General features: G+C 30.9%; 1 protein-coding gene across 3 annotated transcripts; it reads right to left on the bottom strand.

Moving 5' to 3' along the window:
* Window positions 1-3,763: 3,763 nt before the first annotated feature.
* Window positions 3,764-5,571, bottom strand: ZPR3A (protein LITTLE ZIPPER 3-like). 3 transcript variants are annotated; one of them, XM_006594147.4, is made up of 2 exons: window positions 5,365-5,571; window positions 3,764-4,200 (listed from the first exon to the last, which is right to left on the bottom strand). In XM_006594147.4, the coding sequence occupies exon 2, from the start codon at window positions 4,159-4,161 to the stop codon at window positions 3,928-3,930; it is 234 nt and encodes a 77-aa protein (XP_006594210.1). In that variant the 5' UTR covers window positions 4,162-4,200; window positions 5,365-5,571; the 3' UTR covers window positions 3,764-3,927. The 3 variants fall into 3 exon arrangements, with proteins under 3 accessions (XP_006594210.1, XP_006594211.1, XP_025980261.1); XM_006594148.4 differs by lacking the exon at window positions 5,365-5,571 and adding an exon at window positions 5,105-5,353; XM_026124476.2 differs by lacking the exon at window positions 5,365-5,571 and adding an exon at window positions 4,439-4,882.
* Window positions 5,572-16,297: the final 10,726 nt, after the last annotated feature.

Below are 16,297 nucleotides of genomic sequence, written 5' to 3'. Positions count from 1 at the left end.
GCTAATCATTTTTTTTTTCAAAAGCCAAAAAAAAAATTACTTACATTTTTGTTTTTCATTTTCATTTGGCAAACCCATCCTAACTCCATAATATAGTCTTAGATATGGTTATGATGGCCGAATCTGCAGGCTGCAGATACTCTGTAACAAAGAGAATATAATTTCAACAAACATTTAATACAGCTAAGTTAAATCCAAGAGGGGGCAGAGGTAAAATGTAGATATGTTGGTCCTGCTCTGAGGCATCTCTTGGTTTAGCCATATGGTTCTGTTATACCTTAACTCCACATTACTATTGGCTATTTTATTTATTGTTTTATAATTTTTTTTTCTTCAGTATCTTTCATCATATTTTTGGACGCATTTATTAAAATCTATAGATTTTGACTGACTTGTGGGTCTTCAAAGGGAATCTCAGTCATCATGCCCCGGTCCTTAATTCCATATCAAAAAATACACACTGAGCTGCTTTGGTGACCTTAAGAGGTCAGTTTCACTTAGATGAAGGATTTACATGATGAAAATTTGTGAATTCCCTTTGAATTTTGATTGGACATTCTTTATTGTATTTTGAACGGAGAGAGATGCAAATTTGTTTGCAATTTTTTTCCCTAAAATTTGAGCCCGAACTTATATTTTTCACTCTGAAAATGATGATGTCATGTTCCTTAAGACGTTATATATGTAAATCAAACATTTAACAATTAACTACTGTCTATAACAATTAACCACTGTCTATATAAATGTCATTGATGTGTATCTTTTTTATTCATCCTTGAATATTAAATAAATAAATTATATTAAAAAAAAATACTTTTCTTAATTTTTGACGAAAATTAATCTTTGGACAGACCAATACCAAAGTCAGAAAAAAGAATTATTTAACAAAGTTTTTTAAGTTTGGTATTATTCAATAAAAATTTAATAAATACTACAATAATTACAATAGTGTAATGTTAAACAATTAAAAACTAATTTAATAATTAAGTATTTGTGATATTTTAATTACATTTTATTATGTTGTCCTTGTGCAAACCTAAGATGAGGAACAAAAGCACCAAAGTAGAGGTACAAAATTGATTAGACTAGTTGAGTCAATCCATTTATTATGGTTTTATTTTTGTAGGGTGGGTTGGAGTCTTTAATCAATCCACCAATTAATCCATTTTGACTTGCTCTGCTTAACTTGTCAGCCAAATGAGGTGAGGCAGGTTGGCTTGTTGGGTTAGTTTGTGCGTTGGCTCGTTAGATTTGTGTACTTTTTTTGTGATGTGTTTTAAAATTTTGAAATTAATTTGTTAGTGAGGTTGTGGACAATTGGACTTCTATTAGTGCAGACTTGAGAGTAGTTGGTTTCAGATTTCTAATATTTTATGAATTGTTGGGACTCATTGAATTTGTGGTTGACTGGTTCTAGTTATTGGGTTATATAATGAACTAATTCATAACTTCTAGTTGTTGGAATTGTTAGATGCATCCTAATAAATTAGCAGTATATTATTTTCATGACGTTTCCTTAGATTATATGTTACATGTTGCTAGAATTTTCTATGAAATATGAATGAAACAATTGTGCTTTATAGTTGACAACAACTAGAGGTAGTGAGACATGATACAAATAAGTAAATGCATACTTCAAAACTATTTTGCTACACAGTATAAGATGTTATTTTATTATTTCTTATTTTATTTTTTCATAAATTTGTATAGATGAATAATAAAAAAATGTTATTTAGATAATCTATTTTTTTTTTCTTTTTTATTATTTTTTAGGTGTATCCATTATTTTTTTTAAAATTACAATACCTCAACTCGATCGCCGTCTCAATATAGAATAGGTTGAGATTTTCAATCTATTTTGTCAATATACCCCTTGAACTTAGGCACACCAATGGCTAGGTGAATTGGTCCATTTTATCACCCTTATATGAGGTGTTAGTGTTGCTTGAGAAAGAAATGAGTTCCTAAAGGATAATTTCATCGAAATATAAGTGATAAAAATGAAAAAAATTATAAGTTCACATTGAAGTAACATTTGAAAATATAATTAGATAAACTATTTAATACATACCTCTAATTTAGTTAAATAATATAAGTCAATCAAATAGGCTAGCTAAACTACATAGATTGAGCAATCAAAACATATTGTCAAGTAATTTCTAATGCTCTTTGGTAGAGTAGAAAAATAAGATAGATGAAAATAAAATGGATAAGTGAACATAAGTGAGAAATAAAATAAATATAAAACATGTTTAATTAAGAAGGAATAGAAGAGAGAGATAAAAAAATGAACAAAAATATATGAAAAATAATCCAGTAAGTTTCACAAATGTAAATTATTTCCATTTTAATCTTTTATCTTTCATGTCAAACAAAGCAAATAATTTTCATTTCTTCCCTTCCTTCCAATTTCTTCTCTACTAAACAAATCATAATAGAGATGTTTGTACTCTTTTTTACTTATTATCAAGAACCAATGCCTGTTAAGAATTTTGTTAGAACTTTATCTTATTAAGCATTGGTGAAATAACATGTGCTTATGTAATTACTAGTGATAAATTTTTATTGTGGACCTTGCAGTGCACATTTTATTAAATAATAATAAATATAATAATAACTGCTAGTAATTAATGTCAATACAATCTAACATATAAGATTATTTATGAAATTCATTTGATAAAATATTTAAAGTTATTAGAATTTAATTAAGATGGGTAAAAAAAAGTGATGTTGAGACTAAGATACTCTTAATGCTGTTAAATTACATGTGAAATTAAATAATACTATTTAAGACTTCATTTGACACAATTATTTTATGATATGATACGTTCTGCATACCATTTGCAGTCAATCATAATTGTATGCTACGAGGCATTGACAATGTCATGTCCTGGACTCTGATATTTTGTGGGTTACCTTTTGTTTCTTCTTTCTTACCATTCTAATGAATCCTCATTGACTTTCATTCGTGAATCTTTTGATGACTTTTTTTTTTCTGATAATTAAAAAGATCTCTTATAATAAGAATCTGAACGATAAGCCATCTCTGCCACCCTTCGTATTCATTTTTTTTTTTTGTAGTTTTCATAAAAAAAAAAAGTCATCTCTTTTTATTTTTATTTTTTTCACTTTGAAATTGAGCTAATACACTGGGAAAGGTTATTTGTTTCTCAAGCCAAGTGAAAAGAATAAAATAATAAAACTTAAAACACTCATGGGGGAGTTTCACACATGTTATAGAATCAACTTATCTTTATTTTTATTATTTTCAATATACAATATCTCATCCATTTCATGAATTTCAAATTGAGCTAATACACATCTCTTTTCACACATCTATTTTTATTTTTATTTTTTTCACTTTGAAATTGAGCTAATACACTGGGAAAGGTTATTTGTTTCTCAAGCCAAGTGAAAAGAATAAAATAATAAAACTTAAAACACTCATGGGGGAGTTTCACACATGTTATAGAATCAACTTATCTTTATTTGTATTATTTTCAATATACAATATCTCATCCATTTCATGAATTTCAAATTCGACTAGAACTTATAGTAATTAATATTAACATTAGTATATAATTTTTCATAATCGCATAGAAAAGCAGAGGCAGTGGCAATGAGTGCTAAGCATATAATAACATATAATAAGTTTATATTCATTTCTAGCAGATAGACCTGACATACCATCACCTTGTAGTTCAGAAATTCATATCTAACCCCCCCCCCCCCCCCCCCAAAAAAAAAAAGTTAAACATGGAAATGGAAGAACAGTGCCCTGTAGAGGATTGCTAGTATTGTCCTATGGAACAGAAACTACAAGTACACTGCTCCTCACATTGGTTTTACACAAAAAGGTTTAGAAAGAAAAAACAATTAGAGTCACTAGAGGGGTCACAAGATGCTTCCCATAATCACTAAAGCACATTAATTGGTGGAACTAGAAGGGTTTTGAGTGGCACTTGAGCTGAGACTCAGGTCAAGAATGGCGTTTGTATTGCTAGCATTGGCTTTCTGATTCCCCCTGGAGAGTTTCTGTTTGAGCTCAGACAACAGTGCCTGATTCTCCTGATTGAGAAGCTGTGCCTTCTTCCTTAGTCTCTCATTCTCCTTCATTATGTAACAGTTCTGCAGGTACAGCTTTGAGTTCAACCTCTCCATCACTACTAATCAAATCTCCAAAATTTCCTGCACTTAACCCTGAAACAAGAAAAATACTAATTGTTATTAATTGTTCCACAAACAAACTATGATGTGTCAAGCAAGTGAATCAATCCAAAGGGGTATGCTATATGAACGTAAGAAGAAAAAAGGAAAAGAAAGGAACAGAACCGCATTAATAACTGAATGAAAATTAAAAAAAAAAAAAAAAAGGCATATGCAAGCTTCCTAGTGAATGTGCTGCTTTATGAAATGCTTTGGTAGATATAATTATTACTCTTAAGAGAAGAAGGCAACATCAACAGGGAAAAGGCATATATAGAAGAACAATTGAGTCTTTTGGACCACCTTGTCAAATAAATAGAGCATATGGGGTTTTCTGAAAAAACTAAAGAAGAATTAGGATGAAATGATGCAGGGAAAGGGGAATAAGTTAATAACAGTTGTCCAAAACCTGCACTGACTTGAAAGCAGAAAAAAGAGAGATGAAGATGGCTTCTTCTTTCGGCTATCCCAAGAGGGAAGAAAAGGATAAAATAAAGGTCCTACGTAAAAAAGAGACAAGCTTCGTACACAAAGATCTTGTGTGTTTTTTGTATGTCTATGCAAAAAACCACAGTTTCTTGGTGTTCCAAGAACACACACACACACATTATAAGAGGCATTCCAAAAGGGTTTTAGTATCCTCAGAAATGCCAAAACTTGCCAAAAGTTAAATGGTTAAAACAAATAAACAAATCACATAATGGGAAGGCTATGGCTAGAGAAAGACAAAGAAACAATTGAGGGTGGTTTTCCTTTTTCATTTTTTTATATGAAAAAAATAAATTATAATATAAAAATAAAATAAATGAAACAGAATCTACAGAGAAAAAAGGTTTGATAGGCAACAACTCAAACATTCCTTCCACAAAACAAGGTGGAGTGAAACTAACTAAGATACCTCAAACTATCTGAATCCTCAAGTTAGATAGACGAAGCAACCAAGGGTACAAGTGATTTGGACTTAGATATCTAAACCCAAAAAAACACTAACTTTGCAATAGCCTGAAATATGCCATGTTTACATTTGTTTGTGAAAGTAATGAGGAAAACAAAAGTTACAAAACAATAAACATAGTGTGTGTGTGTGAGAGAGAGAGAGAGAGAGAAAGAGGTGGGGTCCTCTTGTCTTTCTTTCTTGAACTTTTCGAAAAAGATCACCTTTTGAAGGAGGGTAGGTTGGTTTGGCTAAGTAGGAGACTTTGGTGGAGGGAAGCAGAGGGTCTGGATTTTATGGAAGGAGTGTAGCAGCGAAAAGGGTGAGTTTTAGTTTAGGGGAAGAGGAAGTGAGGCACAAAGGGAACAAAGGGTGCTCATTTATAGAGGAAAAAAGAGAAAGAGAAGAAGAAGAACACAGACACAAAGGATGAGAAGGGGGGGGGGGGACGTGCCCTTCCTCTCTCTGACACAACAATCATGCATGTGTAAGCATAGAAGGCGGCCGGTTAGTAACCTAAAAGATTTTATGTTTCGCCTTCTATGATGATGCTTATCGCGTCATGCCAATGATGATGCTTTGTTTGCCTTTTCAATTTTTTTTTCAAGGGTACGTTGCTTCATATTTTAATCAAATCTATAACATGCTAACAAACAATGTTGGTTAGGATTCACGCAAGTAGTTAAGGTTCCTTCTTCTACTGGATACAGGTTCGATTTTCTCTAATGATACTAAAATTCGATTGGATGGATGATCCTTTTTAGGGAAACTCCTGATGCTTAGGAGTTATGGAGAAATTCAACATGCTATTGTTGGTTAAGATTGACATAAGTAATTAAAGGATCTACAATTAACTTTCGTTTCTTCTCGATAATGGTTTGATTTCCTTTGAATGTTACTAAAATTCAATTTGGTTGATAGCTTATTTTTAGGGAAACTCCTGATGGTCAAGAGTTATGGGAACAAATTAACATTCAAAGTTGGTTAAGATTGACATAAGTAGTTAGAGGATTTGCAGTTAACTTTCATCTTTTCTAGAAGTGAGTTTGGCTGTATTTTTGTTGACGTTATTAAAATTCAATTTGATGGACAATCCACTTCAAAGGAACTCCTAACGCTAAAAGATTATAGGGGTTATAGTCTTATAGATAAAATTATTTGCGGTTTAGGTTCTTGTACAATAATTCTTTTCTATATAGACATCTAGTGTAACCTAGCATGTCATTGGTGTCCTAATATTGAATGGTGATTAAGAATAAAATAAATAAAATTTAAGAGGAGTATCTATCTACTATGTATAAATAAATGGTCAACATTTGTTACCAAGTAATTTCCAAGGAACTTAATTTGGCTGAAGATAAATTTATTTGACATTTTTGTTTTCTATGGGATTGTTTGTTGTGTATGGAAGAACAATCCCTTGTGAGGTGGAGGAGGGTACAATGGGTATAAAAATGGGCATAATGGAGTTTTCAGTTAGGATTTGTAAAATGGTGATGGGCTAGGTCGTCCCAAGATATGCAATGATGGTTTGGATTGGGTCCAAAACCACCATCAACACCATTCCTTATCCCCCTCCTCCTATAATCAATTACTCTTTTGTTTTATTTATGTTGCGGTTCTTCTATTTTTAGGCCTCCATAATTTACACTTTCGTTTTTTGTAATTTTCATGTGTGGGGGAAGTGTTGGCAGTAATCATTCTCGTTGCGGTAGTGTTATTCCTCCTTTTGTTGAAAATGAGGATTTTTGTGCATTGAGACCAGAGAGAGAAAGGAAGAGACTGCCACTTGTTCTGGACTTGTCTCCACGACACGGCACTTCCTTAGCTAGCCACTTGTGTTTTAATTCTTTATCATCATAATCGTTTCTAATAATATTTAATAAATATCTTTCATTTTTACATTTGAGTGATGATACCAAAATTTGTTCATTTATGTAGGTATATATGATATAGTGAGATGCCAAAATCCGTTGCCTTAGCTCATGAACTAAATATTTTTCTTTGTTTTTATTATACTATATGCTTGGGAGAGTGCTTTAACTTTTTAACAAACTAAATGTGAAATCATGAAAGAGGTTCCACAAAAAGGGCAAAAAAGAAAAGGAAGGGAAGGGTGTTATGCATTGTCATCATACTAAAGCAACCGTGTTTTTAGTACCACAAGTTCTATTTGAAAATCAATTCTTACTCCTAGTTGAATTCCATTCACACCAATTACCAGGTGACTCAAGAACCTAATTAAAAGAGCGTTTTGAAAAAGCATCGATGGTATTTTGTTTTGTTATTATAATGATAATAATTATGAGGAAAGGTGTATAGTAGTGTGTTAAGTAAAGCACTCTTTTTGTTGCCAAATTCTGGTTGAAATAATTGTTGGGGGTAATAATATAGGGGGGTTGGATGAGAGTTTGGGCCAACCAGCCCCCAATTCCCTCGTGGGTTATGAGTGGTAGAAACATGAAACATCATGGTTGACAAATGGTGTTTTGGATGTGTCTATTTTACTTGTGTGAGTGAAGTTGTCAACAAGTTCAGTTCATGGGTGTCCCCCCTCGTTTCAATCCCCTGTCTAGAAATTTGTTTGCATCAGTCTTTGTTGTCTAATTATAGGATTCAACAGATGGGTACCTCTTTCTCAAATTACTCTTTGGTCTTGTTTTCTTATCCACAAAAATCAAATACACATATCTCTCCATACATCATATTTAATCAATTAAATTAGACTTTCTTCATCTTTAAACATTTATATTGCGTAAGGTTATTAGTTTTAATCTCGAGTGTAATTTCTCACACTACACATATCTCTCCATGTAATATACTAGGTGATTGAGATTAATTTTGACATATTTCTAATACCCAACTTTAAAACCAATCTAACGCTTATGTTCATAGATATAACAGTTATATATTAATTTTAAATTCTAGTTAAGTAGTTCAGTTTGAGTGATCATGATATATAAGCTCGAGTTTCTTAAGTAAATAGTAAAGGGATTCGAATCCTGATTCTTGAATACGGACAAAATCTAATTGGGAGTATTCATTAAAGAATGATGCTGTAACATTTCATTTTTTTTCGTAAATAAATTTAAAAAGTTTTTTTAGTATAAATAAATAAATATAGAGCAAATAATAAGTTGAGTACCTTAGGTATAAATAACTATGTTAAGTCAGGTGCCTCCTCTTCGCCTCATCTTCGTTTTTCTCTTTTTCCTTCTCAAAACCTTTTCTTTTCTCGCAGCGCACTAAACATGTTTCAGAAAAACAATGATCTCAGACCCATTCACCGTTGGATCGTTGTGAAATTAAAACACCAGGTTCGTAACCAAATTCCGAGAATTCTCACCGTTGAGAATTTCAAAATCATGTCTGAGCTTAGAGGAAAACCCTTCGCATTGTAACCTTTTATTTTCCCGAAGAAATCCAAAACTGTCTTGATAAAACTACGTTCCCAAATTCATTAACCGTTGGATTGTAATCAAATTTGGATATATTGTTCGAAATTCAATTGCGCACACTTTCACCGTTGGGATTTGAGAGATAATATTCATGGAGAGAGAAAAAGGAATCTCACCAAGACAGCACAAGTGGAGGCTTCAATCCCTTCTCTGTTTCTCTGACGTTCGGAAACTCTATCAGAGCAGTTAGAAAAAAAAACTGGAGAAATCTCAGGGAACAGCTAGAGATGCTGCTATTGCTGGCTGAAGACACGTGAGCCCGCTTAGAGGTAAGGGATGAGTTATTCACAATTGGGGATTAATGAGAACATGTGTAGAAATCCTTAGAGATATCAATTGGAATGAGTTTTAGGGTATTTTTGCAATTTTCATTTTATCCTTATAATTATTATAGTGAATTATATATGTTTGATGAATCAGTTGATGCCCCAATGAGAAATTGCTGTGAAATTGATATGTTCTTGTGTTGAGTGTGAACCCCTTAAAAAAATTAAGCTCTTTTTATTAACGTAAATTATATTTTAAATAATATTATTCAATGACTTATTTTATACAAATTATTATCTTGTTCTAATTTTTCTAAGATGATGATCAATATGTTATGTGTATTTAATTATTGTAATACTAGAATAATAAATTAAAGAAAATTGTAAGGTTAATGCCTAGTGATAAATTCTTTTGATGTAATATTAAATTAATTGTTATAGAAATCCTTTGATTAAAAACAATGTAGTTTAATTTACTATATACATATACATATATATGTTTTGTATCATGCAAATATTATTATTGTGTGATGTGTATATGAGTTATAAGGTGTAATAAGTTATTATAATGGTATTATAATATTATTGTGAAGATTGAGTAATACAAAGTTGAATGTGTCAATTTGTGAGATACATGTAAAAATGATATGGTTGATGTGATATTATGAGATGTTAAATTATGGGCATGATATTTGATTGTGAATAAGTGTGTGTGTTTGACACTTGATGTGACAATAATTATATTATGAGTTATGAATTATACAATAACCTGACCAGTGTTATCTTGAGAAAAATGTTGATGTGCAGTGTTTAAGAGAAAATGTAGGTTTCCTATTCAGGAACCAATGTTAAATTGTAGTGCAATGTGTTAAACGTGTTTGAAACACGAGTGTAAAATCGTGAGTATTATATAATTAATGAGCAGTGCTTATAAATGAAATATGTGATGAATTATGGAATAATATGTTGCCTTGAGATTATAATATTGTTATTGAGATTGAGTAAAAGTGTAAAATATAACAAATGTTGAATTATGAGATACGTGAAAACATGTATGTTGGATTGTGACATTATGAGATGTGAAATTGTGAATGAGTTTTGATTGTGAATAAGTGTGTGATTAACTCTTGATGTGACATTATTTGTGTTGTAAGTTGTGAATTGTACAATAACCCAACCAGTGTTATCTTGAGAAAAGTGTAAATGCGCAGTGTTAAAGAGAAAGTGTAAGTTTCCTATTTAGGAACCAGTGTTAAAGAGAAAGTGTAGGTTTCCTATTTAGGAACCTGTGTTAAATTGTAGCGCAATATGTTGTACGTGTTTAAAACACGAGTGTGAGGTCGTGGGTATTGTATAATTCACGAGCAATGTCTATGTGCTAAAATAATTTTAGGGGTGGGACCTGAATCAGGAGGGAGAGACCCTGACGGACTCTTCGGAGTGTAGGCCTTGGGGGTCACTGGGTTTGAGTGTTCCTTTAAGCTTATGTTGATACCATATGGTTGGAGCATTCTCGCAAAACATCGTGACCCTGACTGGTCTCCCTATGATCTTACTTAGTGAGAGTGACCTGACAAACTCATTGTGTGGTATGTCTTGTTATGTACTTCTAAGCGCCCCAGGGTGAATTTTCACTAACATGGTACCACATTGCATATAGGCTTAAGTCTTAACATAACTGTCTCATGCGCTTGCTAATTGTTTATTATGAAATTGATGTGTTATTATGTCTTGATCAGAGCGTGTGATTCTTGTGTAATGTGATTGATGGATGAAAAGTGAACTTTGAATGACAAAGTGGTGAAATTACGTGAATTACGTGTAAGTAAGTTTTATTTGGTTTATATGATATGTATATCTAGTTGTCTTGTTTCTCTATTAGTTAGGAATGTAATAACTCACTCCACGTGTGTTGTTTGTGTTTGGATTCTCTGATAATCTTGAACTTTGTGTTCGGGGGAGCAGATGACTAGGTGAATTACTTTAAGGAACATTGTGCTGAAGGACGTTGAGACACAACGCTCTGATAGGATGTGACAGTGGGACATAAGTTTTTATATTGATTACATGATGTTAGTCTATTTTATTTTATTTCACTGATTTAACAAAATATCTATGTAAATTTTGACGATCTTATTTTGAGCCGAATATGTTTTAATAAGTTTTAATTGATAATAGTGAAGTGAATGTGAACCTTTTACCCGTGTGAATTTAGTTATCGATATTTTTATATATTTTGTTTATTTATATATATGTCGGGTAGATTTACCCGTGTGAATTTAGTTATCGATATTTTTATATATTTTGTTTATTTATATATATGTCGGGTAGAGGGTGTCACAGATGCAATACTGTTAAATGAAAAATACTGTATTTCACAATTAAAGTTTCATAAATAACGTTTTGCACTGTTATTTAGTTTTTTTTATTTGTCACTGTTATTCAGTTTGATTTTTTTTTTTCCACATATTTTACACGAATACACTCGGTAAATGCTCAATGACAAAAGTCATGGTAACAAAGTGGAATGAGATGTTGATAGTCATTAGTAAATCATTCCTACTCATTTATTTCGTACTAACAAGTAAAATCCATAACTATTGTGTTCAAATACTGGAAGAGAAACATGACCAACTTTCAATTATTTTTGTTTCTCACAACTTTCACTCTCTATAAAGTCAATCAAATTTCATGTGTTTTTATTTGTTTAAAATTAAATGCATCTTTTATGAAATATAATCTTATTTAAGTTTCAATATATTTACAATAAAAAGCTGGAACTCTTTTGGCATTTTTTTTATCTTATGCGCACAAAGTTCAAACTTGTATATATTACTTCATAAGAATCATACATTTATGTATCATTTGATACCAACCATCCATTTATTTTAGAGAAAGCCAATTACACGGACACTTAACATATCAAATAAGAAAACTAATTTTATACAAGAGTGAGTCATACAATTATATATAAATAATTAATATATTAATTTATCTTACTGTTATATAATAAAGGTCTTATATAGTCTTCTCTATATAGAGAGACTTTTCTAAGAATGTGAGTTGTGAGAAATTAGAACGATAAATGCAAACTATTAGATTATATTTGAATGATTAAAATTAAAAAAATAACTTTTTAAATAGTTACGTGACTAACAATTAACTTATAATCTTAATCATTCATATAATTATATAGTCTAAATTTATTATTTTTCTTTCTCAAAATAATTAAATGTTGTAGCAAAAATGGCCTCATTATAATTTTTTTTTGCCAGAGAAAAAGTTCAAAGGTATTAAAAATAGATCAGACTATTTTTTGGAGTCTATTTTTAATTTTAAATTCAATTTCAAAACTAGTTCAAGACTAATAAAAAACATTTTATTTATATTAATTCCTAATGAATGTGAGATATCTTAATACACATCTCTTACAGATTGGATATGTTGAGAATGTAGCACCAGTTTTAAAGTAAAGAATAGAAACAAAAAAAAAAATACACAAAGGAATAACAAGGTTCAACCATTTATCTACGTTTTCAAAAGCAGAGATTGTGTATTTTTCATTAATTAGAAATAAGATTACAATTCATAGTGAACAGTATATGTTTGTAAAATTACTCATACAGTATCTATCTGCTTATCATAAAATAAGAGTCATATACACAACAAGATATATGAAACCTGAGTTTGGAAAACCTTTTGTTTTTTACTGGAGTTTGGAAAACTTTGACTTTGATGACCCAACATTAAGTTTATATATACTCTAATAATTAAAAGCAAATGTAATCCACTCCCAAAAATTAGTTCTAAGAAGATCGTTTGAAACTTAAAAAGAATATTCTTACCACGATCTTAATTTTTGTGGGGTATCTTAGCAAAAGCGTGGAGTATTTAATTTTATCAATTTGTTGTGGATTAACCCGGGAATCAAACAATTCTTTTTTTTTAGACAAAACAAGATCATATCATTTCATCAAGGATGATAGCTTGTACATAAGTGAGAATACGATGATTAAAATCACAGGAGCTAACATGAAAAATATAACTTTTCATATTTAACCCAAGACATGGTTTAAACTTCATACACACTTAAACCAATAAATATTGTTAAGTTTCACTCTTTTGCTTTTCATATTTCTCTCTTACAAATACCAAATTTATGACCACAACTACTAGGCACTTTTTTTTTTTCCAATATTGATTATCCATGGTGAGTTCTAAATTTTCTTGCTTTGTTCCCTTCACCAAAAAAATGGAACAAAGAGCAATAGTGTCTTGCTAGCCACTTCCTCCTGTTCTGTATAGTTTAGTTAGGCCAATTGGATGAGACTAGAAGTTTGGCCAAAAATTGCAATTGAAGAGTCCATAATTATTTAGTGTGTGCCTTTTCTGCAAATGAATCACTACACCAGCATTTTGTCCTATATCCCCTTTTCTTTTCTTCTTTAACGGCGATATAGCTGCGGCTAAGGCTTCCTCTGCTCAACCAAAGTTGTAGCCTCATGAGTTCCTACCCCATCATATGTTCAAACATGTTCACTACCCTAACATGTGCTTGGTCAACAACCCCATATGCCATTCAACTTCAGATAATAATAATAATAATTAATTGCAGAGTCAAAGAAGTGTATATAGGGAGGCAAAAGGGTATCTCTTTCTCAATCTCCCCAACAAACAAGCCATAAGCACAAAACACAGGCAGTAAATTGGCGTAAATGCGTGTATGAATCTAATAAAAGGGTGTTATAAATCTCGTCAGAATCAAACAATGATGGCAAAGGCCCAACAATAATGGTTCTCTTCCCTTGGCAAACCCCTTCTTAAATAACCATTTTGCTTTTCCCCTTGCAAAAAAATTGAGTCATCTCTCTTTTTTTTTCCACCCTAATATTAGTGTATTTTATTGATTTATTGATAATTAATTTTGGTCGAAAAATCCGACTGATCCTGTTTTGGAGTCTCTTTATTTATTTTTTTCATTTATCAGATTGGAACTAACATTTTATTTAAGAAATTTAAATCCAATTTTACTTGTACAACAATCACAATGTTGTTAGTTACCTCATTTAATAATTTATTGAAAATTTGGACGTTCATGATTTAAGGGGTGGTTAGTTTTTTCATAAATGTGTATGACAGTAGTAAAGATTTTTCATTTTGTTTTTTTTTTAATATTTGCGTGGCCACAGAAATAACTGGCACTCATGAATACCCATCATCATATACCTTGTCTATAATTACAATTATGCAGCGTGGTAATGACCCATCTTTATTTTTACCAAAAGGAAAATTAAAAGAGTAGGGGATGATTGCATCACCCAGTGAGAAGCAAAGTAACTGATTTGTGGAGCATCAAGGACCAACACACGTAAAGGACTTTGAAATTGCATCCCTTAGTTATATCTGCTCATCATGTGTGAGCGTGTGATACCATTGGCAATAGAAAGATCTGAATGTGACCCACCAAAGGGTAATGAATTGTGTAAGAAAGAAACTAAAGGGAAAGAAGAAAGAAAGGAAGGTTAGGCAATTTAATCAGACCAAGGCCAAATGACATGATTTCATCAATATTTCAAACCCTTCTTCAAGTCTATCCTTCCTTCCATTACTACTTTTTTTTTTTTTCCTGAGGTCATTTATAATGATTTCACATAATACCAATCCCTGCTGTGCTAATGATGAATTTTTACATTATTACAGTCCGTAAGTGCATTGAACCCTACACGTGAGGTTAGGGGTTTGATAAATTTTTGTAGACTCTCGGGGGACCACCAGTAGAAAAATCACACTTCTTCATTGTATTCACACATTCACTGATTGCTAGTTGCTAAGAAGACCCATAACCGTAACCAAATTTATAACTCGCACGTTTTTGTATTTCTAATTGGATGCATCAGAGGGTCATTGTCATGTAAAAATCTCTTCAATTGGATTTTTTTTTATAGACTTGACACCAAGTTTGGAACAAAATAGCAACTTCCATCCAGGAACAACAGTTGGTATATGCATCCCTAGCTAGCCCCTATCTAATGAAATATAATTTACATTTTTTTTCTTACAAATTGTTGTAGAATAAGAAGATACTTCCGATATTACCCGACAAGCTAGGCTCCAATGACATGTTGGAGTTTTCGACAAAGACTCACCTAAAGGGTTATTGCAAGATTGACCATAAAATTTTACCCAATGCTATCACTAGTCCCTATGCATATGGGGTTATCCATCAAGTAGGAAAAAAGTGGTGTTAGGTGGATATGAACTGACCCTCATGTGAAGGTGAAAGTTCCTTCTACGTTCTTAATCATTTGTGTCAATTCGCATTGACACGTATTTCTTCTTTGAATATATGAAAAAATATATTTTAAAACAACTTTAAAGAAAAGCCATACATGGATCAATTATGTAGGATTGTTTAATTTTAATAATTTTGAATTTGCATTTCTAAATATGCATCTATATTAAAATCTCAAAAGGTGAATTTAATTTTATCCAACTCAACTAGTATTATTCTAGTAAAATATACATGTGGTGTTAAAAAAGATAAATGTGTGGTTTCGATTTTGGAAAAAATGAAAGGTTGCCAAATTTGAATAACTCAAACAGAGTTTAATGAAATTACATTATTTATCTTTTAATAGAAAACACAAAAATTATGAGAAAAGTATGGGAATTGAGAAATATTGTTGTATTAGGATTTTAAAATAAAATAAAACAAAAGCTTCTCTTTTCTGCCGGTTTCCCTTTTGCATTTCTAGGCAAAAACTATTTTTGTCTTTTTCTTACCTAGATTTAGCCTTTTCAGATATGAAGCACACTTTCTTTCTTTCCTTTATGTAAAGATAGGAGGCGCATTTATAGTACTATAATGATTAATCTTTATTACATCACTTCAAAATCCTGAATACATTTTTTGTATATCAACTGTAAAACAGTAAATTATTTCCATTATGTTAACTTAAAAGCTTATTTGGACGTGTACGACGAGTATGTGATATTATATGGTCGACATGTACATAAGTTATACATACAAGGGAAAGTCGTGTCTTTTTATATATTTTAAATAAAAATAAAAAGAAAAAAAAGGATTTGAAAGTAAAAAAGATAACTTACAACATAAAATTAGTGAATAATTATTAAAAAAGAGTACTAAAAGTTTAAAAAATGATAAAAAAAATAAAATTGTATAAAATTTATCAACATTAAAATAGAAATATTTCTTTTATTAACATTAAAATTGTATAAAATTTATCAACACTAAAAGTATTAAATATTTTAATATTTGTGACACATTAAGTATATTTACTTTTTTTTAATATTTTCTTTATAAAATAATTAAAGTTTGTAAAACAAATATAACATTGCTACAAATTCAGATATATGTGGGTCCGTTTGAGATGAATTTGGTCAAATCTGAATAAATCCAATCAAATTTG

The sequence above is a fragment of the Glycine max genome, chromosome 13, assembly GCF_000004515.6.
Source record: "Glycine max cultivar Williams 82 chromosome 13, Glycine_max_v4.0, whole genome shotgun sequence".
In the NCBI taxonomy this organism is placed as follows: domain Eukaryota; kingdom Viridiplantae; phylum Streptophyta; class Magnoliopsida; order Fabales; family Fabaceae; genus Glycine; species Glycine max.
Note: the sequence above shows the minus strand (reverse complement) of the source record. Positions and strands in the feature narration are given on the sequence as shown.

Excerpts from the sequence above, each read along its gene's own strand:
- ZPR3A (XM_006594147.4), bottom strand. The coding sequence starts at position 4,161 with ATGGAGAGGTTGAACTCAAAGCTGTACCTGCAGAACTGTTACATAATG.